Source organism: Anas platyrhynchos, chromosome 8 (genome assembly GCF_047663525.1).
Source record: "Anas platyrhynchos isolate ZD024472 breed Pekin duck chromosome 8, IASCAAS_PekinDuck_T2T, whole genome shotgun sequence".
NCBI lineage: Eukaryota > Metazoa > Chordata > Aves > Anseriformes > Anatidae > Anas > Anas platyrhynchos.
In genome coordinates, this window is record NC_092594.1 from 35,943,183 (window position 1) to 35,966,547 (window position 23,365).

A 23,365-nucleotide genomic window follows, 5' to 3' on the forward strand; every position below is an offset into this window, starting at 1 on the left:
CAACCAGTTTGAGAATATTTAGTGTATTTTTTTCACTTTTCAAAAGCCACAATAAATATATGAAAACATTTTTACTTTCTTTCAGCTGAATTCAGTGGGCAGTGTTCACATATGTTTGGAAATCCTCTCGTGGTGGGAGTTAGGTCACACGTACAAGCACCACCACTTAGAGAGTCAAACAGCTGAGATGTGGCCGTAGCTGATAGCAGGATGCTTTCACAAAAGTGCTAAGAAAAGTACCCTCTGTCTTGTTGCTGTTTACTGACATGTGATACTGGTTGACATCTGTTGCCCTTCTCATTTGAGGACTGTTTGCTTTACTGACTTTAACATTTCCACATTGCTATGCTGTTGAAGTGCAGATACACAAATCTCCTTGGAGTCCCCAAGGTCCTTTTATGAGAAGCAGAGCTGCCATCATTTGATATCATCCTGCTGGCTGCTTTTTATATTGGAGTTGAGAGAAATAATTCTGTTGCTGTTAAATGTTCTTGGTGGAGTGCTATGTCTATTGCTATATGTTGTCATACATTTGATGTATTATCAGATTAGTACATGCTGTTATGGTAGTGTTTGGTTCATTGTCACGTTAGATGATTTGTAGTCGTTTATATATCACTTGAAATTATTACAGGTAAAAACTTGTCTAAGAAAATGTCAAAGTTTGTAGTAGCGGGTCATATAGCTACTAAAATGACAGATGATAGTAGTCCATAATCATAATGCAATATTCTCTGTTAATGTAAATCAGCGTTGCTCCAGGACTGCAGGGGGCTGACACCAGTTTACTCCAGTGCCCTGATCCAATCAAGCACTTAGGTACATCATTTAACTTTCAAGTAGGCCAGAAGTTCAGCTGAAGACAAGCAGGACTGCCCATCTGCTGAAGTACTTCACTGGATCGGAGCCCAAACAGGAATCTGACACACGGTTCACTTGCAGATGACACATCTTGAAATGATAAAGGCTATTATGGCTCTCGCAATTGGCTCATATTATTACCCATTCAGAAATGAGCTGTGGATGCTATAGGTAATAGTATACAAAGGCTGTGTCTTTTGTTCAGCGCTGGCCTTTCTGTGCAAACTTAGCATGCTCCAATTTAAATGTCATCCAGTGCACGAATGTTCAGATTTGGAATTTCTCAGTAACTTTAGTGACAAGGAAAGGCAGCTGCAGTTAGTCTGTGTGATACATGGGCTACAACAGAGCTGTACCCATTTACACTAGCTGAGTATCTGGCACAGAAGTACTGAAGTTGGAGGCAACAATCACAGAAATCTAATACTTAAAGATACGGCCATATTATTTTTCTAAAAGTGGGTAATGAAATACCACGCTAATGAAATGACACGGAGCGTAGCCTTCCATGTGGGCATCAGTGAGAGTCATTGTGTTGGGATATCAGGGTGGCTTATCTGTTATTAATTCTGTCTGAGAACAGTGATAAAGATTTTATTACTTATTCTTAAATTTATTAGGGTGGACTGAAAGGGCAGCAAAGATCTCAACGGTGCTTGAATGACCCAAGAAATCTGTTTAATTTTCTGTATTTGCGTTGAAGATGCATTCAGGTTTGCATGTTGGTGTAGTTCCACTGACTTCACCCGACTTTTACATCTTGCTTGTGCACGCCCGCTGACCATGTTAGAAGCAGCCATATGCATGTAAATAAAATCTGTTCTGTGGGCTCAGCACTTAGATTGTCATGCCTTTTAGCTTTTAATAAACTCACATCAGCTGATGTTGGCAAAGAATAGGAGGCAGTGTTTTGTTAAGCTGCAGCAATTGAGACTCTTACTAGACCAGGAGTATTCTTCTCATCTGTCGGTAAACCCAAGACCTGGCAAACAGGAGAATATGCTGACTAGAATAGTTCAGATTCTGCTGTTGCACATTTATGGAACAAGCCCCAATATGACCACAGCTGTGGAGTTTATGTACAATTAGCTGATTTTTTTTTTCAAGCAGACGAAGACTGAACAACTTGTAGAACAAATTGTATTTTTAATATCTCTACCTTACTGTTATTCTAGCTTGCTGGCCTTGTCTTGAGGAAAACCATAAATATGAGGAAGCCATAAATGTGTCTTTATAGTAGACAGATGCTTTCTGTAAAACGTACAGTGATCCATCTCCTTTCTATTTTAAGGCCAGGTTTTACCCACATGCTCAAAAACATGGCTGAAGTCATTTGGACCTTGGACTCCCCTTCTGTCCAGGCCATGTAGGCAGGGAAGAGCGTGATAGCAATATTTTATGGGAGGTTTGAGTACAAAGGAGGATACCATGCATCCTTTGTAACTGTCAGTGGCCAGCAAGGTCCTTTTCAGAGTGTCTTGCTTAAATAATGTTTGAGATGTCAAACGAGTTAAAGTCTCCATGCCCTCACCTCTTCAATAGCTGAGCAGAACAACCTTCAAGTTATGCACTAGAGAATTGGAAACTCAATCTGGCTACATTGTGAGATTAATTTTCCATCTGGGATTTGCACTCTTGCTATGTCAGCGCAGGGGATCAGACTGTTCTGCAGCAAAGCACGAGCGTGTAGAGTCACTGCACTGGCTGTCTGAAGAGCTCGTGGTCTTTTTGTGGTAAAGTTTTGAAGAATGTCATGATCACTTACTTATGGGATTTGATGCCAGTAGTTTGTATCACCTGGGCATACTTTTGCCATCCTATATCTGAAGGTTTTTTACCATATAAGTACTACCTCATCCTTTCTACTAAAGATGCCTAGAGGGTTTTGTTTCTCAAAATTTGCCCTATTTTGCCCTAATGTAGCTTAATAAGACTCTTACCATCTAAACATTTCCAATGCATCTCATTTCACTGTGGTTTATGTTAAGTAGTATTTCTTTATTCTCTTTTATATAATCATGGATTGGAAGTGTTAGAGATCCCATAAGCCCTATTAGTTTTATTAGCAAGAAAAGCCAGTTGCTTTATTAGCATACTGGCTTTCCACATCTTCAGCACTGGAATTCTTATTCTCCTTTATTTGTCTTGCTTAATCATAGGTTCTTGCTTCCTTGATTTCTTAGATATAGACATAGATCACTCCCAACCCTTGCTTTCTTTTGTGTTCTGAAGCAACTTTTCACACCCACAGTGCTTAACTATTTTTAATGCACAAGTTAATACTAGAAATTGGACAGTGACCCGTAGAGACAACCCATATAAAATTGCTGTATGGTTCTGATTTGTTTTTACTGGGACAAGTGTCCACGTAGCGATTAGCAGACCATAATTGTCACTCTTGAAGGAAATATAAGCAGAAAGGCTAACCACTAACTGGGCATGGAAAAGCATAACTTGCAGATTTTTGCTCAAAGATATTCCTCCAGGTTAGGGTTGAAAAGCACTGGGGGACCATGAATAAGGAGGAGCACAGTGCCCATATCTTGCTGTGCCTTATGGGAGCGGACAAGCAGCAAAAATGAGTTGCATTGTTATCTTTTACAAGAACAGTTCTCAGCTAAGAATAATTTATAGGGATTGCACTTCATGCGTAATGCTCCTAAGGGTTGCATTCCCCTGAACATTACTAACCTTCAGTACATAATGGCTTTGACCCACGAGGGACCTATTTGTGTGAGCACCACCTATAAGTTGCTGTTTTTCACTCAGCTTCCAGATAGTCCTTTACCAGGCAGAGATTTTGGGAAGGAGAGTGGGTGTGGAAGGGCTGAGGGGAGCACCTTGCTTTGCCAAGGAATAAAGTGATGTGGCAGTGCAGGCTGAGGAACGGTTACATCTCACCTGCACAGCTGCCTTGCTTCTTCTGGAGTTCTGGAAGCACAACTGTCCCTAGGGGACCTTCCAAGGCAAAACGTTCTGGGAAAGAAAAATGACTTCTAATCAGTATTTTTTTTTTCCTCAGAAGAATCTCTCCAGGGCAAGAATGTGTATGGAGGGCCATACTGTCACCCAGCCCAACCTCTCCCTCCCGAAAGTGGGGGCTGAAGAATGCTAATGTGTTGCGTTTGGAAGGTCCTTCATTGCCCAGCCCTGTAGCTCACAACTGTGTTAAACTCCTTGGATGTATTCAGCAAAGTATTTCTGAGTCTAGCAGCCCTGTGTCAGACTTTTGCTTTCAAAACGTCTGGTAAGAATTTTTGCAAAATTTTCCCAGATTGGCTTCTCCCTGTCTGTTGTCATAAAATAGCTGAGGTATTTAATCCTGTATCTTTAGACTGGACTGGGGGAAACTGTGTTTGAGCGTCCTACAGCTGATAAATTGGATGTGTTAGCCTCAAGGATGGAAGCTGGCACTTAGCTTAGGTGAAAGAGATGAGTAATGGCCCTAAAGATGCTAAGCTGTTTGAAGCTCTTCTAATAAATGGGGTCTTTTTGTGATGAGCTATCCTCACTTTCTTTGACTGTTTGGTATAAAAGCTTTGTATATACAAGCACATTACTCACTATTTACTGGCCGTGGTTGTAAGGCTGTTTAATTTTGCAATGGTCCCATCTAAGGGATGATTCTTGTACTGCATGGAAGGGAGACAGGCAAGCTTTGCTTTTCGCTTTATTTGTGTGACTCTGCCCCCATGGAAACACCGTGTAGCCAGCACATTTGCCATAGGACACAAAATGCCAAACTTGCGGCTTTCTGGATGGGGAAGTTCCACTCATCCCAGCGGAGACCCAGGGGACAGGCATGGAAAGAGACTAAAGGAAACATGAAAAAGAATGTAGTTATGGTGGAGAATGGGGCTTTTTGGGTATAAAATACCCAGTATCCCTACCATCTCCCTCTGCCTACATCCCTATTCCCACTCTGATTTTTTTTTTCTCTGTTGTGTTCTTGCCAGCTTCTTGTTTGTGCCTCTCAGTTATTTTTTTTTCCACTTTTTTTTGCTTTTCTCATCTGTTGATTCTTTTTCTCCTATTTTATAGTATTCCTCTTCTGTTCTCTCTTACTTTCTCTATTCTTTCCATATCTTAGCCCCGTGCCCACATCCTCGCATAGCAAAAAGCGAAGAGGAAGGGAAGGTTTGGGGCTCATTCCTCAGGTCTGCTCTCAAGGCTCGCAGTACTTTGGTTAAGCATTGTGGTGCATTTTGCTTTTTTTATGGGTACAGCATATCCATATAGCACTGATTAGGGTATACCAGTGTTCCTGGACTGGAAGAGGAAAGATTTATGATGGCATTGATTGCAGTGCTAAAATAAACTGCCCTCCCTTAGCCAGACGAATACGAGTTTGTAAATGCCAGCGTTTTATACACAAAATGAAGGACACTGGCTGGGGAAGGCAGCTGCCTAGGTTAGCTGTTCAAGATCTGAAAATGGCAAGTCTTTAAAAGCAAAGAGCCAGAAAAAGTCATTTATATTAAAACAAACTCTGTCATGAGTCATTTGCCTTCTTTTTCTCTTACACACAGAGTTTGTCTCAGACCTTCTAAGGCCTGAGTAACATCTGATACTCTTTAGGCTGAGCTGGCTCTAATAGGAGCGGGCTCCTGCTTCCAGTTACAGTGTACCACTTACCAGTCACAGCGTACCACGTAGAGCTCTTATTTAATGTGGGTCTTGTGTTTACAGGCTATAACTATTACTTTTTTTGTCATTTTTATGGTAATAGAAAAGATTGTTTGCCAGTGATTCAGTCCCAGCCATACTGATGAATGGGTTGGTGTCCTGAGCAGTGGCAGCAAAGAGCGGCCCGAGAGGGGCTTTTACTTTTTGCCTCATTCATTTTTCTCGTGCAGCTTCAGCCATGCCCCAAGGTCACAAAAAGCTGGTCACTGTGGATGGTGTGGGAGTGGAGAGCTTGAACACATGTGGAGCAGAGTTTGTTCCCCAAGGGCTAGGGTGTAACTTCGCAACACGCTCTGATTAGGGAACATCACGTAGTACATCTCCCTATAGGAAGATGAGAGGGAGCCACATGAAGCAGAGAGCTGTAATCAGCACCTCCTTTGCCTTCTGGAAAGAGATTCACCTCCTTTTCACGGTACAGCGCTTGGCAGGTTTCTCAGGTTAACACAGACAGGTACGGATGCAGGTGGCTGGCAATTCCTCCCGTACCCTTACCTTATTCTAACCATATCACTCAGCGTTGCTTTACAACTCTCACACAGCTCACACATGAGCTGTGTGTGGTTTTTCTCCCCTTTTACTTTAGAAGAGGCGACACCAAAGCATACACTGTCTGAAAAACACAGCCTCTCCCTTTTCTTCTTCCCCTCCCCTCTGTTCCCATGTTTTGGTTCAAATATTTTACCAGGTGCTACAGGTGGGAAAATAGGTTAACTGCAGCTAGAAAATACAAAAGGTGTATGAATCTTTCACGTTTAGTTAACTGCTTGTGCCAAGGCACACACAGACCTGAAAAGGGAAGTTGAAACCTGCCGAATGTCAGAAAAGTTTTGTCCCACTCATAAGCTTACAGAGAAAGTGTTTAAGCATCCCCAGCTTGCTTGGGAAAGGATAACCTTCCAGCCCACTGCTAAAAGTGACCTCACCTTAATTAAGCAGCATGACTCTTGTTCCCCCTAGTGGCTAATTACACAGGATCTGTTTCACATGAGCGTTTCATTTGGCTGCCTTTAAACTTTACTGCCTAATTTTTCCTCCCATACACATTTTTGCTATATTTTGTAACTTTCTTAATTTATCCTAATGTGGACAGTTGCCATTCTTTTGATGGTGATTTCAGGAAGCAGGCAAATATGCAATGGATAATACTTTATATCTGTAGCACAGCAATAGGATTTAGGGATGGAGAGGAGAGTTTCTGTACATTTTCTATCCAAGCATGCTTGATTTTTTTTCTGCAGTGTTAGCAGTAAGGGTTAAAGAAGAAGGGCTTTTCTGTGTTTATCAGCGTCCCAGTTCATATTGTAACTCCTTAAGTATGAACAGATACCAATGTCCAGAAATGTTAAAACACCTCAAATCAGCAGACTTGTTTAATGTCTTTGAGATAAGAAATGGATTGCCTGGCTTTACGGATCAAACAAATACCATATAAACTGTAGCACAGTATTTCTTACCGACAGGGGAAAAAAGAGCTGTATTTGCCAATGTAATTCCTATTAGCAGCCTGGTAGTAGGAGATAATACACATGCTGAGTGAAGTTCTGTTATCAGCTGTACTACTTCAAACGTAACGTAGACCACTGTAGTACCAAGCTCTTCTGAGTTTACTTTGGTGTTAATACAAGCAGAATTTGTGAATGAGCAAACAATAGATGTTACCTGACTTGAGAATCAGAGAACATGGGTTTTATTCCCAGCTTTGCCGCTGATTCTGTCTCTGACTTTGGGTAAAATATTTAAATTGCTCTTTATTCAGCTGATTTGTGAAGTAGACCTGGTGATGTTTAAGTACCTTACAGACTAGCTTTAGAGTTATATTAAAGGTGATAGAATGAAAAGTGCAAAGAAAATGTATGGCAGTGTTAATGGTATTGCTCTGGTGGATTAAAAGAAGTAAGAGTGGAAAGGCCAGCAGATGCTGACCCACTTGCACTTAATCAGAAAATCTTTTGACTTCACTGGAAAACAAAAGCTTACATTAGAACTGTAACTAGTTTATTATGTGTGGTAGTTTTCATTGCTAATATATAATATGAAAGATGGCTCATATAGTGTGGCATGAATACCACTCCGAAGTTTGTATCAGGTTTTAATATTAATATTTACAGCATTCATGACCTTTAAAGGTTGTGTTATACATCTATGATGAAATGCACTTCATATGCAAAACTCTTGTTTAAAGTAAATATTTAGGTAGGAAAGGGAGACCACATCCTTTAAAGCACAAATTTGGTCACCGCTTGTAATGGCAATTCCTCAGAAACAGCAAAGGCTAATTCAAGGTCAGCATTTTCATTCACAGGCTTGTAGCTTTAGGCATCTAAAGCTGTATCCTACAAGACACTGAGAGACTGGATGTTCCTTTTGCTCAGGGATTGAGCCTTCCCAACTGCAGTTAAAGTTATTTGCTGAAGACTTGTGCAAATCAGATGTTACCCTTTTTTGACTGCAGGATTAGCACAAAGAGCAGATGCATCTTGTACTGTTGAACATTTGTGATTTGTCTCTGAAATTGGTTTGTGGCAGGCCAGTAATCCAATGAATGTAATGTAAAACAGGATAAGACTTTTATTTTTTAACCTGTATCCTTTTTCTTGCATGTCTGGGTTGTATTTTTTTATTATTATTATTTTAATTAAGTTACTGAGTTGTAGAACGGCCTGCATTCCTTCTGTTCCTGTAAAACTGAAACGACTGACAGCTTTACAGGCTTACAAGGTTGGAAGAGGAGGGGGTAGGATGGGATTCTACCAAACTTCTCACATTTTATATATAGAGAAGAAGATTAGTGAGCATAAGACAACGAGCACTTTGTTGTCTTTTCAAGCACTTTGTTACTGACCTAATCTGATTTTGCATCTTCACACATTATTCTAAAACCAGAAACCAAGCCAGAGTAGAACAATGGGCTGTTGCACTTAGAAAAGCTGTACAGTAAAATTAAGACTTTCCTCAGACAAAAGTAACATAATTTCCCTCCCCCCATTCTAGACCTGTCACAGCCAAAGAAATACCTTTGAACAAAAACTAGCTATATATATATATATATATATATATATATTAATATTTGCTGTATTAAGCAATTTCCAAAGTACAAAATTGCTGCTAATGGAAAAGTAAAACAAATCTGGGATTTTGAGCTGGTGCAGTGTTCGTGCAAGTAATTAGCCTCTACAAAAGGAGCATTCATCTTGAAATGACAGATAAGTGCAAGGACAGGACTGAAAACTGTAAATATGTTAGCACTTTAAGCGAGAGCACAGCTTCAGCACTTGTTACTCCCATCAGCTGCTGTAAACAATATGGATCTTTGAAACGATCTCTGCTGAGATCTCGGCACAGTAGATAATGATATAGTTGTTCATTTTTGCTTCTTCTGTTTTGTTTTTTCTTCTTTCAGAAAGTGCTTTCTGCAAAGAATAGGCCTGTGATAGTGCCAGCACACACGCTTATCTCTCCCCATGAGGAGACCCCGTGAAGCCTGCGGGACCCTGGGGGGAGTAAAGGCAGAGCTGGGCTCTGCCTGTCCCGATTTATGCACAGGCAAGGAACAGTATGTGCAGCTGCAGTGCAGCTTGTCCTGTCGTGGTTCCGCCTCTACCCCAGCCTAGGAAAGGCTCCCTGAGGTCACCCAGGCTCAGCTCACAGTCAGGACGTTTCTTCAAATCCAGTTTTAAAAGAGTCTGTTCAGGTGGTGGGAACAGCTTCGCTTGTGTAGCTTTGCAAAGGGTTAACAGCCTCAGAGCAGGAAAAACGGAGGGTTTCATGTTGTGAGAACTGCTTACAATAGGAATTAATTTGAAACCAATAAATCCACTTAGCAAAGGACACTAAAAAGCTTGCATACCACGATAACTTTTAAACATTCGGTGACCTCGCTGAGGTTCTGCTTGGTGACCTACAAGTGAAAAGCTCTGTGAGCCATCTGAGCCTCTGCTATTCATCTCCTCTCTCAGTTTGCTGTCTTTAAATAAAAGGCCAGATCCTCAGCAGCAGGAGTTGACTCAGTTCTTAGCATCAGCTGAATTGTAAAGCACAAAGTGTTTTCTCTTCGGTTGTGCCTTACATTGGCTAGGTTTCCCGCCTGAGTGTTTGATATTAATCCGGTGGTGTTACCGATTCCCATGGCATATATGAGGAACTGAGGTGCAGAAGGCTTGTGTGACTTCTCCAAGATTAAAAGCCAGGAGCTGAGGATCCTACTGCCCTCCTTAGAGCCACAGCAGTGTGCTAGGAGTTTTCCCCCATAGGCACTTCAGGAGCAGCGGATTAGAAATTTCTCATTAAATTGAGGGAAGGGGCAAGGTTTGCCTGGAAATAGGAGCCCTGAGATGCAGCTAGCTGGGGGCACCTCACAAAACGTGAAACGTGGGGGGACAGCAGACAGCCCCATAAATGCAGAACGGTGACCAGCTGGGTGTTATAGGGTCAGGATGCCCCTCTGGGGGATTCAGCGTCGTTTGTCCTGGAGATAGAGGGACACCTTCTAAACAAGCTCACCAGTCCCCTCACCTAGCCAAAATCTGGGGGAGGGCAGGTAGGGTCTGTCTAGTATCCTCTTCTCTGCACGATCTCAACTTTAAAGATAACCCCCGGGGCAGGATGGTGCTGCATTAGATCTCGGGCTGCGAGCCAGCCAGACTCTGCTGCCTCTCGATGAGTCACTCGCTAACACGCTAACTGCACTTTTAATTCCAACTGGTGTGTTTTCAGACACAACCAGCTATTGTTTGGGGCACAGTCAAGTATAAAATCTGCTCTTTTTCTATTTGCCAAATGAATACAAATGCTTTCTTAGAAGGCCTCCTAAGGAAAAAGATGCCTCAGATACCTTTAAACGTTCCTGCTGGCAATGCTGGGTGGCAGGTTTAGATTTGCTCGTTAAAAGAGGTTAAGTAATATCGCTGCAGTCAGAGGCTCTGTATGGCACTAGGGCAGGAGTGGATTAATAGCCCTTGGTTTTGGGTTTGTGCAGAAAAATGCCAGGCTTGACGGATAGCTGGGGTAGTGATGAGGGTAACTTCTGACATTTACCCACAAGAACGGCTTCTTCCCAATGCATCATGTGAGTTGGTGCCTGCAGGTTTATTTTTCTGTGCAGTAAATGTAATTGCAGTACACAGAGGGGTTGTGTACTGAAAGGCGTTCCTATTTACAGAGAAGTTTTAATGATAGAGAACTTTATTTACCATTTCCAAGTGATCTCCAAGAGATACATGTGTATAGGAGCAAGTGGATCGGAACTGGACAAGTTCGCATCTTGAAAAAAAAGCAGACCGTAAGGAGTTTCCCAACATTTTAGTTTCATTTGAGAGAGGCTGGTTTCAGACCTGCAATCTTAGGAATGTGTGGGATGTGTACTCCTGCCCTGCAACACCTGCAGAGCAATTTGTGCCATTTCTGATCCATTCAGAGGCTTTCCCCTCCACCTCTGGTTTGCCCAGCGGGCAGCCTTGTAAACAAGAGAGAACCTTTCTGGTAACAGAGTGCTTGAAGGGGAAGCTGGGAAGGAGTCGTAGAGGGAATAAGGGAGGGTCTGCCTGACCAACACCTACACATTTGCTGAAAACAGCCTGAAATAATTGGGATAGACCTTCAGTACCATATGTAGGTTGCTGTGTTGTATCTACTTGGTGCAGTACATGGGCTGTCTCCTGTATTTTCTTCCTGTATACCTCTTCTAATGTGACTGTTGCAGTTTCCTCATATAAATCACTGAAGATCTGTATTTTCCATTAAGATCCAGAAATTAACCAAGACCCAAAATGGGCCCAGGTAGCCTGGACTCAGCCAAGAGGTCTTGAGTTCATCACATTTTACAGGAGCATGCACATCACACAGGCTAGTACTGCTGGGCTGGGAGAGGAATGAGTTGTGTGGCTGTTTGTGGCCCAGCAAATCCTCCTGTAATAGTCGTAGTGACTCTCTGGCTGTATGGGAAGGAGCCCATCCGTGAGCTGTGTCTGATGGCAGCATGCTCAAACCAAGCTGAGCAGGTCTCTCATTTTTTTCAGAGATTGTCAGGACAGCGCGCTGCTGTTTGCATTGAGGATGTCACCCTCAATCCCTATCACCTGTTTGCTGGAATCGCACAGTCCAGGTTTGGATCCTCCCTTACTGCTGCTAGAGCACATTTGGGGAGCAGACTGGCTGTCACATCCATCAGACCAAGCTTCCCTTGCTATCTAGAGATCAGGAGCAGCTTTCTAAAATTTCCTAGCAATAAGTATCCAATATGTGGAGCAAAGGTGCCTTTTAGGAACAGCACACTTCTTAGGGAACAGCTTGTGTTTGTTCACTTGATCCCTCAAGAAATGTTTATAGCCAGGGGCATGTAAGCTATAGCTAGAGTTTTACTGGCAGACGTGCAAGTAGCACTTGGTAACTTCTCATCTCTCGCTGCCTCTGTTTTTCAGACCTAGAGAAGACAGGATGCCACAGCTTTTAACAGAACTAGGCAACACCAGCAGCTGGTCAGTGGTGGAGCCTTGCTTCAGCTCTTGCCCAATTTAATCACACTGGTTGATTTGGCAGAGAAAATCACTTTCTGGAGCAGCATGCTAGAAGCATCCTTGTCTGTAGCAATCATGGCAAGGAAACCAAATGCACTCTGCAGTAGGCAGTTATCTTCTCTGCACTGTGCTTCACAAGGGGGAACGGCTCTGCAGTCCGGTTCTTTAGGCTTAGCAGATTTCTGGTTTCTTTTAGGTTTTACTTTCTGCGTGGTGCACTTTGGAGACCTCTAAAATACCAGTTATCTGTTAAGTAATGTTTTATTTGCTTGTAGGTAGAACGTCTGCAAGGTTACCAGAAAGGTTCTCTTCCTATTTTTGTGCACTTCTGCTCTGCTTTAACATCTCAAGCTTCTAATGGTTTACAGTAGTGAAAGACTTTTTTTAAAGGACTTTCGTTTTTTATGAATCCATGACCAGAGTAATTTCCCAAGTGCAGTCTAGATTGAGTAAAATGAAGCATATTTCTGAGATTTTTTTTTTTTTAAATAGTAGACCACACACCAGATTAACTAGATAAAAATAATCCCAAATCAAAACTCACAGCAGGGTTTTTCCTCATTAACCTCAGGTAGACACTGGAGCATGACAAAGAATATATTTGAAAGATGAGGGGAAAAAGGAAAGTTTCCTCAGAACGTGTTTGAAAGATGTGAATGAATAATTAGATGAAGAATGAAATGATGCATGTACTTTTGTTTTCTTGATAAGGTAGCCATAAAGCCAAGTGTAGTCAGAAATTGTTTTCATGACAAAATCCCAGCTAGATAACCCCCAAAATGCGAAAACTTACCGAGAGGGGAATGAATGAAGAGACGTGTGCAGATTAATTAGATCAAAAAAATGTTTTGACAGCATAAGTGAACATATGGAAAGAATTGAGAGAACCCGATCAAGTTCCCCATGTGTAAATGATGCCTTAGCCATAGCTCATAAAGCAAATACAGATGCAAAAAAAAAAAAAAAGAGAAAAGAAAAAGCAAAAGCCCCCTTTCCTATCCCCTCCCCCTCATAAACCCCAACCCATTGCCAGATGGCAAATAAAAGTTTGAACTAAGCAAGGAAAGCTGTGTGTGAAAAGAAATCAGCTGAATAAATCTGAGTTTTGCACCTTAAAGGAAGTGGTACAGTTCAACAAAATATTGTGTCAAATACACAGCCGGGTGTCAGGATATCCTGTGTGGATGCTTGGTCTTCAGCTTCTCTGTTCTACCCTCCCCTGTGCAAACGACTCCTCCTGCTTTCTGTCCAGCTCATTTCTTTTGTTCTGTGGTTTAGAGCGGAGCCGCACACCTGCCCTGCCTGCCCCAAAGGTTTTCGCACCTAAAATTGAGCATAAAAGCATTAGGGCAGATAGTGCAAGCAGAGGGTGAGAAGGGGGAAAGAGAAGCAAAAGGACTTGCTCCAGGTTGTGCAGCAGAGCAGTGCTCCCATCACCAGCAGCAATGAGTACGGACAGGGCTGATTTAGCTCTGTGGCAGTCCCCTGTAGTAGGCTGTGATGTAGGAATCTGATCTTTTACTCCCAGGTGAGTTTCCCGTTACACAGAACTACCTGTCAGCACAACGTTTCCAAGTCCAAGAAGCGGGTTAAATAGATGTGTTTTCTTGTGTGGTTGATATGGTCAAACCTTCTCGGTCTGTTGCAACAGTGATGCTGTGTATGGCTGAGAAATCTATTCCACCTCAAATGTACTGTCTGTGCTAGCTGGTGGTGTACTCAGGGAGCCTCCACTGCGGTGGCACAGCTGCCAGCTACAGCATAGCCACCGTGTGGTGTATGGCATAGCCACACGGTGTGGCGAGGAGGCAGAGTGTGCCCCAGGCTGGTGGTGGGCACCAGGCACAGCTCTGTGCTGCTCTGGTTGCATCCTGGCAGTATCTGCCAGCTTAATTTAAAACTGTCATGGATCTTCATCTGCAGCATTGTAAAGTGGACATAAACTTGATGAATAATCTGTGCGAGCTCACGGCTGGGTGCGTGCGACCGAGCTGTGCCCCAGCTCCGGTACAGACTGCGTGGACGGTGCCTGCAGACTGTTGATTCATGGCACCCAGTGCCAGCAAGCTGTGAAACTGGAACGGGAGCGAAACACTTGGGTTCTTTCCATTGCCCGGGTAAGCTGAAACCCATGCTAAGCTGACAAATCTGCATCCAAGTAGCTTTGGACACTAAGAGTTGCCAGCAGCGGAGCCCTCACAGAGCAAACTGCTTAATTATTTGATAGTCAAAGGCAACTTGGGGGAGTGCAGAGTCAGATCAACAACAAAACAGCCTATATTTAGTAGCAGTGTGGCTGGAGCTTAGACCCAAACATAGTTTCCAGCTGATAGATGATGTGACAATCATAGCTGACCCTCATCCCATGCTAAATTTGGTCTGCAGAATAAGTAATTAATATCATCGTGAGTGCGACAAGCCACCCTTCACAGCAGCTGCCTTGCCACTGCTGCTCCTCTTATGGCTCTGCGGGCTGGCCAGCCTGGCCAAAGCACAAGCTGTGTGTGACACCGAGCTGCGGTAGCCACGGTCTGACCGATGGCCACGTCGTCTTTGAACGGGATCAGAGTAGGTGCTCTGGAGGTAGAGGTGGTGCCGTGGCCTTATCTGCACTTGCCTCGTCTGTTACATGATCTCTTTTCTGTTTGTTCTTGCCTCTGATGCTAAGGAGTGAAAACCACCCTCCCACACCGCCGGGGAGGTCAAGTGATACGTACTTCAATCAGGCACAGAGGGCAGGAGTGGGACTGAGGCCGCCGTGTGCCACCCACGGTCCAAAATTAGAGACAAACCTAGAGTTACAAGCTGCGTGCACAAGCCAAATCGAGCCTGGAGGGGAACAATGGGCTCAGCCTATTTTAGGCAGAGGTAACTGAACCTTAAAAGAGTTAATTACATGTTGAAAATAACTTGGGGAATTTATTGCACTTTCTGTACCCTGATTCAGTGCTTGAACCAGAAAACCACCTTGTCTCTGTACTGAGGCCCCATCTAAGGGCTGTCCCATTGGCCCTGTCGACTGAAGTTGGAAAGTTTTTGGTAATAATGGTTTTTGGTGTAATAATGCGGGGCATCTACACTACCTGCCTGGTTCCCCTCCACTACAGGAACAGTCTTTAATAAACAAATGTTTAACATTTTCTCTTAAGATGGACCAGTGCTGTTACCTAACGTGTGAGTAGATATGGGGAGTGAGATTCAAAAGGCCAGACGTTCTTTCTAGAAGACAGACTTGAACTGAAGTCCTGAGCTGCTGTCCTGCTCGCTGCACCTCCACCCTTCCATCCTCTTCTCCCTCCTTCACTGTAGACTCACAGACAGCAAACAGCTCTGAGGTTTGATACTAATGAAGCCATCTATGCTGGAACAGAGCAAAAGGAAAATACAAGCTTGTGTGAAATTTTCCACCTTTTCACTAAATGAACGAGAGCCAAATTTTCACACTTTGGTCTTAGGTGTGAAATTTTTGCTCGGCCCTAGTATTTATCCATAACGTGTTTTAAAACTTGGCTCCCTCCGTTCAGAATACCACAGAGAATTGAATTACAGATTTTGGGCTTTGTGCATGCTGCCAAGATCTGCCCCTATAACTCAAACAAATTTAAAGGAAGGGGGGGGAAAGCCACTAGAAAAATATTGTATGTGGTCCATCACATGCTTTTTTCATGCAGTCATATACCTCTGAAAAGTAATGTTCTGCTAGGGCTCTGTTGCATAAATGAGTTCATGTAACTCCTGTAAGCATAGATAAGATGAATTTTGCATCTCCAGGCTATTGAGTAAGCAATCCCTAAATGAAAGCCTGTAAGAAGATAGCAGCCTTGCTTACAAATCTTGAAACACTTTAAAAATATTTCTTGGACATCAGCATTTCAAGAAATCTATTTATTCCCCTCAAATCCAAGTATGTCTGTGACTGGACTTCTTAAAAGGATGTTAGCTAGCAGCTGTTAGCTTGTGTGTATGGAATGGAGATGGGTGAAGGAGTTCTTCACTGCTGAAGAAAGTAAATTTTACTACATGTAAATTTTACAGTAGTAAATTTTACTACTGTACTTGTTATAGGGACTTAAAAGTGTAAAGAAGGTCGGTCTGTTACTTTGAAGGTACTTACACCTGTTGAACTCTACAAATCAAACCAAATGTGGTGGGGAAGAGTGTTCTTAAATATCAGTCTGTTGTAAATGGACCAACTTTTAAATTTTCCTCTGATGCTGGATCTGTGATAGCAGAGCTCTACAGAAACACAAGAGTCCAGACTGACCTGAGTGGGAGTCTGGATAATGTTGTCAAGGGGAAATTTGTATTTTAAATCTCTGTGGTTTAGAAATTGAGACTGATCTCCTGTGCGAATGCTCCTGCCATTCTCAGGAATGCCTGATGAAGGATGTTTGCCTGTACAGCTTTCTCACCACTCTTGGCTGTAAGAATGGCAGCTTTTGATCACTTAGTTTGTATTACTACAGTAAAAGTGAGTATAATTTCCTTCTTTTGCCTAAGTACCAAGATGAGGTGAATTACCAACTTTGGCCTGGAAAGAAGAGCAAGCCATGCATCTCGTTCCAGCTTGTTCCAAGACTCCTGAATTACTCCTGTTACAATTTCTGATCCAAAGCTGGTTTACAGCAGTTATTTTTCATCCTTGCCATCTTTCCTAGATGAGTCATTCTTGGTACGACAGAACCACGGCTGTCACTGGACAAGCTATAAACCAGCGTCATTCAGAGAGAAAACATGATGAATTTGCACTCTACTACACCTCTTGGTTTTCATATTGCCTAAAGATTCCTCCTCTAAGTAGCTGGCACGCTGTTTTTGTAACCGAAGCGTGGTGTGCCCAGGCAGTTCGGTGAGCTTTGATGTATGCTTTTATATGCGCAGGCCAAATGCTTTCAGCCACTGAAATTCTGCAAACTTTAGATGATAGATAGCTGTTTTTACTGTTATTAACTACACTAGTTAAAAGTCCTCGCATTTCTTGGGATTTTCAGAATGAGTAATTGGGCAGAAAACAGCTGCAAAATTGCATTTGTGCCTGACTGCCTTATCCATTTAACTTTGGATACAATTTTTAAAGTACCTAAGTAAAGCAGAAGCCTAAATTCTGAGGGGGACTGATGTTCCCAGCTCATTAATTTCCGTGGGATTTAGTTACTTCTTTGGTTTATCTTAAACCTAAGGCTGATGCCCGTAAATCTGATTTTCTCATGTGATGTATGCTTTTGAGGGCCTACATCCCATTAATTTTCGGTAATGCTCAGTCACATAAGTCCATGAGTCTCTGTCCAAAAAAAAAGGCTTAAGGACTGTTCACAGGTAGGCTAATCTTCCTTGGCTCCCTCTGTAGTCCCGAGGGAGATGGGCTGCTCTTGTGGGATGTGCAGGATCGTGCTGGGTGCTCTGAGTCAGCCCTTCCCTGGGGAATCAGAGGAGAACTGTCCTCCCATGTAAAGATAACCCTTGTAACACCTGTGTGCTCCTAATGCCAGCCTGACGTGCTTTCCTGGTGTCTCCTGGCGTGACAGAGGAGGTTGCTGCAGTGCGTCTCCCACGTAGTGTTAAAACCTTTTTCCTTCTCTTATTAAAGGGGCCAAGGTTGAAATTTCCAGATGTTGTATGCTGTGTCAAAAGAAGGTTTTGTCCCCCTTGAAGGTGGTGCTAGAGAACTGGGGACCCTTCTGTTTGCCCTACAGCTTGTAAGCCATGGGAAGGCTCCATACTTCAGGGGGCGTTGTGGTGGGCCAGCTCCCCAGCCCCGCAGGCCATTTCTGCCCTGGGGCTGCCCTGGTGTCGTCCCCCCTGCCCCAGCTCGTGCTCAAGAGCAGAATTCGTCCACCAGCACTGAGTGAATTGCTCCAAATGACAATGGCCCTCCCAACTGGGTCACCCTGCTGCCAGCAGAATGGCACCTGGCTCTGAAATACCAGCAGGCCTTGGAGATTTTGGTTCTCTGGGCCTCTGCCTTCGGTCCCGGGTAGGGTAATCCCATGGGGCTAACTCCCCGTGGTGAGCAGAGTGTTTACTGGCTTCTATCTGTCTCAGCGTTGACACTCTAACAAAAGGTTAGGAATCATGAATGCATCCCTTTATTTCTGCTCCACAGTGCCTCTATTTTTTTCTGTGTAAACCCTTCACTTGCCTCTTGCCCAGCCTTTAGAAATGATGATCAAATGCGAACTTTCAGGGTTTATTTATAGCATAGCCTTTATGGAAAGAGAGAAAAGAAATGATTAAAAAGCAATTTTACAAAATATTTTGTTTTAAGAGAGAATTCATTGTGTTTAAATCACTGTATTCATTGTACTGTCTAGACTGGCAAACAAAGAAGATAGAGCATCATTCAAATTAAGATTGTGAAATTCTTGGTGACTGGAATTATGGATTTGGATGTTGACCCTCAAACAGACTATTTCTGAACAGCAGCATTATCATTTTGCTATATTTAAGGCTTTGTTAGGGACAGAACAGTGCACAAGGTTGATCTGATTCAGTAATACGATTCTTATGTTCCTTTGTTTCTGATTTCATTATAAATTCATATTTTTAATGTTCTGTTCTTCTTTGTCCCCAGAAAATTGTTGAAAAGACTCTCCTCTGGGAATAAAGTATTTGTTCAAATGAACAATGATCAAGCTGACTTTAAAGAAAACCACACAACCAAAATGCAAATTAAGAGAGGAATTAATTTAGGATATTTTGAGCAACCTAGAACAAGTGAGTTGTTGAAAATTGCTGGCTGTGTATTTCTTTAACATGGTACTTGACATTATCGTGGTGGTTGCTGTGAGGCCTAATGCTGTGGATTTCTGAAGACCTTGATAGGTTTAGCAGATTTAAAAATACAAAATATTTATATGATGAACTGGAAGAGACTGCTTTGGCATCTTCCTCCTTACCGGTGTTTAAAAAATGAGCTAAATGTGAGCCGGCAGAAGATAAGGCTGTGTTTCCTGATTTAGGTCAGGCTTTGAAGAACCCGTTTTTCTTTAGGGACCTCCAAGCCTGTCCTGCTCCCGGCCCCATGGCGTGGTGGTTTCCCCCTCACTGCCTGTCCAGACCCTCTGTGCCAGGGATGGGGCCAGGGCTTCAGGAAGGCTACAGGCCTGTGTCACTGTGAGAGCAGCTTATTTCAAGTTTTGGGAAGTCACAGGGAGAAGATGAAAATTTAAATGTGAAGAGAAGCTTCGTGTTTGGGGAGAGATCAGAGTTTTAGGACGCTTGCTGGAACTTTTTGCAGTTTGGCATAACGCTGGGAGCAGTGGAAACTCCAGTTCCCAGGGAGCTTAGGAGGATTTCATCAGCTCCGCTGGCCCTTTGAAGACCACCACAAGTGGTCTGAAAGCTGGTGTGTTGTGGGTGCCCAATGTCTTGTGGGGCCTGAGTGGTGTGACAGCGGCACAGGTGGGAGCTCGAGGACGTGCCCATACAGCACCCATACCCACTGCGGTGTCTATGCTCTCTTGAACCAACCTGAGAAGACCTTTAGCTGGATGAATAACGGTGTAAAAATAAAACCTGGCTAGATGCATGTTTATCTCAGAGGGCTGGCTTATTTCCCGAAGAAGTAGTCAGTGCATTTTTCAGCACTGAAAGTTGTAAGAGGCCCCAGAGTAACACACAAGGTTAGGGGGGAGTATTTATGGCAAAGCAGAACCTTTCCTGGGATCAGCGCTGTTTGTGTCCTCTTAGTGCTGCCCGGCACGGGCCAGCAGCAAGCACACCCTGCCCCGGTGTGCACAGGGGGAATAGCAACACCTCCCTTTCGTTTTTGTTGCACTTGAGAAAAAAGTTGATTTGTCTGAGACATTTTAACCCTATCAGGTGGTCCTATTGTGCTTTTTTTTTTTTTTTTTTTTTTTTTTTGTGTGTGTGTGTGTGTGTTCAGTAGCACCTGGGCAATTCAATAGGTGTAAAGCAAGGAATTGAAAGCTCTGTGACTCTTCCCCTTGGTGAGAATGCTTCAAGGGGCTTTGCTGTGCAGCGTGCAGGATCTCTGCCTTTGTCTTATGTTTTCTGTGTTTCTCCTGTAAGACAGGAAGCTATCTTAAAAAAAGATATCTGGTTGTATCAGAGGAAATTGTCTTTTACTTTTTCCCCCCCCCCCCGTGTTCATTCATTTTGTGAGCAGACTCAATCCATCTGGCCATGTAAGGGGGTTGTAAACGATGGACTGTTACAAACAGGAACAATGCTTGAGCTAGTATCACTTGTTAAGGAGCAGAGGATAAATGCTCACTCATTTCTCTTACTGGGAAAGATAGCAACTTTTCCCTGCCAGTATTTTAATCTGGCTGCTGTGCAGGATCTCTGTGCCAGCAGGCACACTTGTCCCGGAGAAGAGAACACAGTATCTCACTGGAAGTGTTATTTCAAGGGTGTTTCTTAGGGAATCCAAGTACAATCAACTTCTGCACGTATGAAAGAGTATAGGCATATCAGTGCACAGAAATACTCCTCTGCTGTTCTGTCAGAAGCTCTAACAGTAAAATGCTGACCACCACCATGGGCAGTGCTTCTTGCTTTGGCAGAGCCACAGTTTTATCCAGCATTTAATCCCCTGAACTCAACAAATGTAGAAAGTTAGGTGTTCCACGTTTGAGTAGTACGTTTGAATTGGCAGTATAAGAGGATTTGTTGATGTTGAAGAATGAAGCAAACGTACCCAGAACATGACAGGTAATAACAGCACAGGTTCAGCAAGCCAGGCAGAGCGGGGGCCGCCTGCGGCTTTGGCACACGAAGGCATCGCAGGCACCGTGTGCCAGCTGACCTGACACTGCTGTGCATGGGAGATAGGATCTGCTGGCCACGTACATCCTGGCATTTAGGTCACGATCCTATTTCTTTAACGCAGGGGAAATGGGAAACCAGATGTGACGTCTGCCAGTCACCTGCTTACTCGCACAGTCTCCCTGCTTGTTCTGGGTTGGTGAAACTGTGCTTACATTGCTCATCGGCATTGTAAAGGTCTGCGAGTTCCTCAGCTGTATGCTGGATTAGTGGAAACCAAAGATTTTACTACAACAGATATAACAGACTATAAAAGCATCCAGCCCTTTAACAAATCTGGTTGGAGCATTTGACGAGATGGCTTCCAGCAGAAGGAGCTTGGCACAGACTGACTGTTCTGCACTGATACCCTCACAGCGTTGTGCTTTAGGCACTAATATTAAAACAATAGGCACTAATATTAAAACTTAGGGTCCTGCTTAGAAACTATGACTCCTGGTAGAGATTTGGTCAGACACTTATTCTTGAATCCTGATCTTTTATGTTTAACACTGCTCCATCTGAAAACTATGGCTATAATGCTCCTTGTGAAATAACTTCAATTTAAAACAACCTGAGCCTGCTGCCTCCACCCTAGCCCAAGAACTTGAGCTTGCTTCTCTGCTCACATCGGTGATCAGTGTCTCATGCAAGTGGGATTGCTAAGGAAAATCCATAGGAAATCAGAATCTCATAGAAATTGGGAAAGGAACCAAACTGCTCAGTCCTCTTGTGACTGTCCCAGAGACTCCTTCTGGGGGGTTTTGTGACGTCCCTTCCTCTGACTTTATGTTGGCCAAAAGCAAATTAGGATCAAAATCGTCTCTGACACCTTTATCCTGGAATGGGAGGGCAGCTGTAGGCTCCGTAACAGAACTTTGCGAGTCACACTGAGCTTCTGCAGCGCACTGGAGTCCTCCCTTGCTACAGGGAATCAATACTTTGGGAATATGATTAAGAGATCTCATGTAAAGCATCATTTTATTTGAGAAATCTCCCCTCCGGGGATGCAGTGTTTAACATTTCCTTTGGTTAGTGTAAATAATAAAAGATAAGTCTGTTCTGCCTCAGACTCCCAGTAAGAAAGAGGAACAGATTTTGGTTTACTGAGGGGTCTGCAGTACTTTGTTCTCATGACTACTATATAATGGGATTGAACATATTTTATGCCATCTGGCCTGTTCAGTCGAAACAAAATACATCAGTAATGTTCCGATTGGTTTTGAAACATCTTGTTCTTGTCAAAAAGTATTTTAAATCAAAACAGGCTTTTCCAGCGTGTGTTTGTCTTTTACTAGGAGGCCATGGCGAAAATGGGAAAAATCGGGCGAGTCGTGCAGCCTAACCACGAGCACAAAAGGTAGCCCTGGCTTCTGTGTGTTCACCTGTGAGAATTTGCCTCAAAGGAAGTTCATGTCCCTTTCTTTCTAGCTCTGCTTGAATGCAGTTATGCCCCATATTTTTTAAAGATTATATGGGCATCCTCTTCAACCCGGGCGAAGGAAGACATTTGCTCCAAGTGGTGTGGAAGCACCTCACCCCCTAAGGCCCTGCCCTTGCCCTCAGCTCACCTCAGCGGCAGGCAGGCTGAGAGATGTGAGGGGATTTTAGGGATTGTGAGCTGTGAGGAGCTGTGAGGGGATGTGGGGAGCTGTGAGGGGACATGAGGTGCTGTGAGGAGCCGCCGGGGGCTACCACAGCGCTCCATTTTCAACAAATGACACCGAGGCCCGAGTCACCGGGCCCGCCGCGGGGCTGAGGCCGAGGCAGGCGGGCGGCCCGCGGCTGAGGCGCTGCCCCAGGCCCCGGGGTGCTGCCGCCACCGTCCTGGTCCCCGTCCCCGTCCCGGTCCCGGTCCCCGTGGCCGTCCCGGCGCGGAGGGGCGCGGGCACCACCTGGCGGCGCGGCCGGGGCTCGGCGGGGGGCTGTGGGCATGGTCCCGGTCCCGGTCCCCGGCCCGCCCGCTGCGGGGAACTTGACGTGCGGGGCAGAGAAAGTGAACGTGTTTTACAAGGGATTTAAACCTTAAAATCTCAAGCTTCGTGGAAATTATTATTATTATTTTTTACAACAGGTTTTATGACAAGAAATATGAAGTATTTCTGAAACTTGTGGAGCACCAGAGAGAGTATCGCGCCATCATGAAAGGCTTCTAGTCCAGAGCCATATAGTCTGGGAACAGCAGGGATACACTTTCAGGGTAATTTCTTTTCACTGTACTGTCCATGGTAAAAACGTGTTTTTGTCATCTAAATTGTATATTTTCATTATTAATGAGAAATAAAATGCATACACTGTGAAGCACTGGGTATTTTCCATCTATACTCCACACATGTCAGGGACAACAAATACTCATTTAGTCCCGTCAGAGAAGACACAGCCAGCTGCTGGTACCGTGGTGCTGGTGTTTACAGACTGGCCACACGCAGGAGTAGCACGAGGAACAACACAGACCTGAATCCCTGACCTTTGCCGTGCTTCTCACAGGTATTGCACCCATAGCATCACTACGGGCCCTTTTAATTTTGGTATCT

At 43.8% G+C, this 23,365-nt stretch overlaps 1 protein-coding gene across 10 annotated transcripts in view; it reads left to right on the forward strand.

Annotated features, from left to right (window-relative positions):
* Window positions 1–23,132, forward strand: part of FGGY (FGGY carbohydrate kinase domain containing) — a 137,696-nt gene extending 114,564 nt beyond the window's left edge. For 7 of the 10 annotated variants that reach the window (XM_027462681.3, XM_072041716.1, XM_027462683.3 and 4 more), the window contains 2 exons: window positions 22,130–22,191; window positions 22,906–23,132. In XM_027462681.3, the coding sequence (XP_027318482.3) occupies window positions 22,130–22,191; window positions 22,906–22,937 (94 nt within the window). In that variant the 3' untranslated portion in view covers window positions 22,938–23,132. Of the gene's footprint in view, window positions 1–3,886; window positions 3,992–11,966; window positions 13,040–18,633; window positions 18,777–22,129; window positions 22,192–22,905 lie in introns of those variants that run through there. The other 3 variants (XR_003498742.3, XM_027462685.3, XM_027462679.3) reach the window with 3 other exon arrangements.
* Window positions 23,133–23,365: the final 233 nt, after the last annotated feature.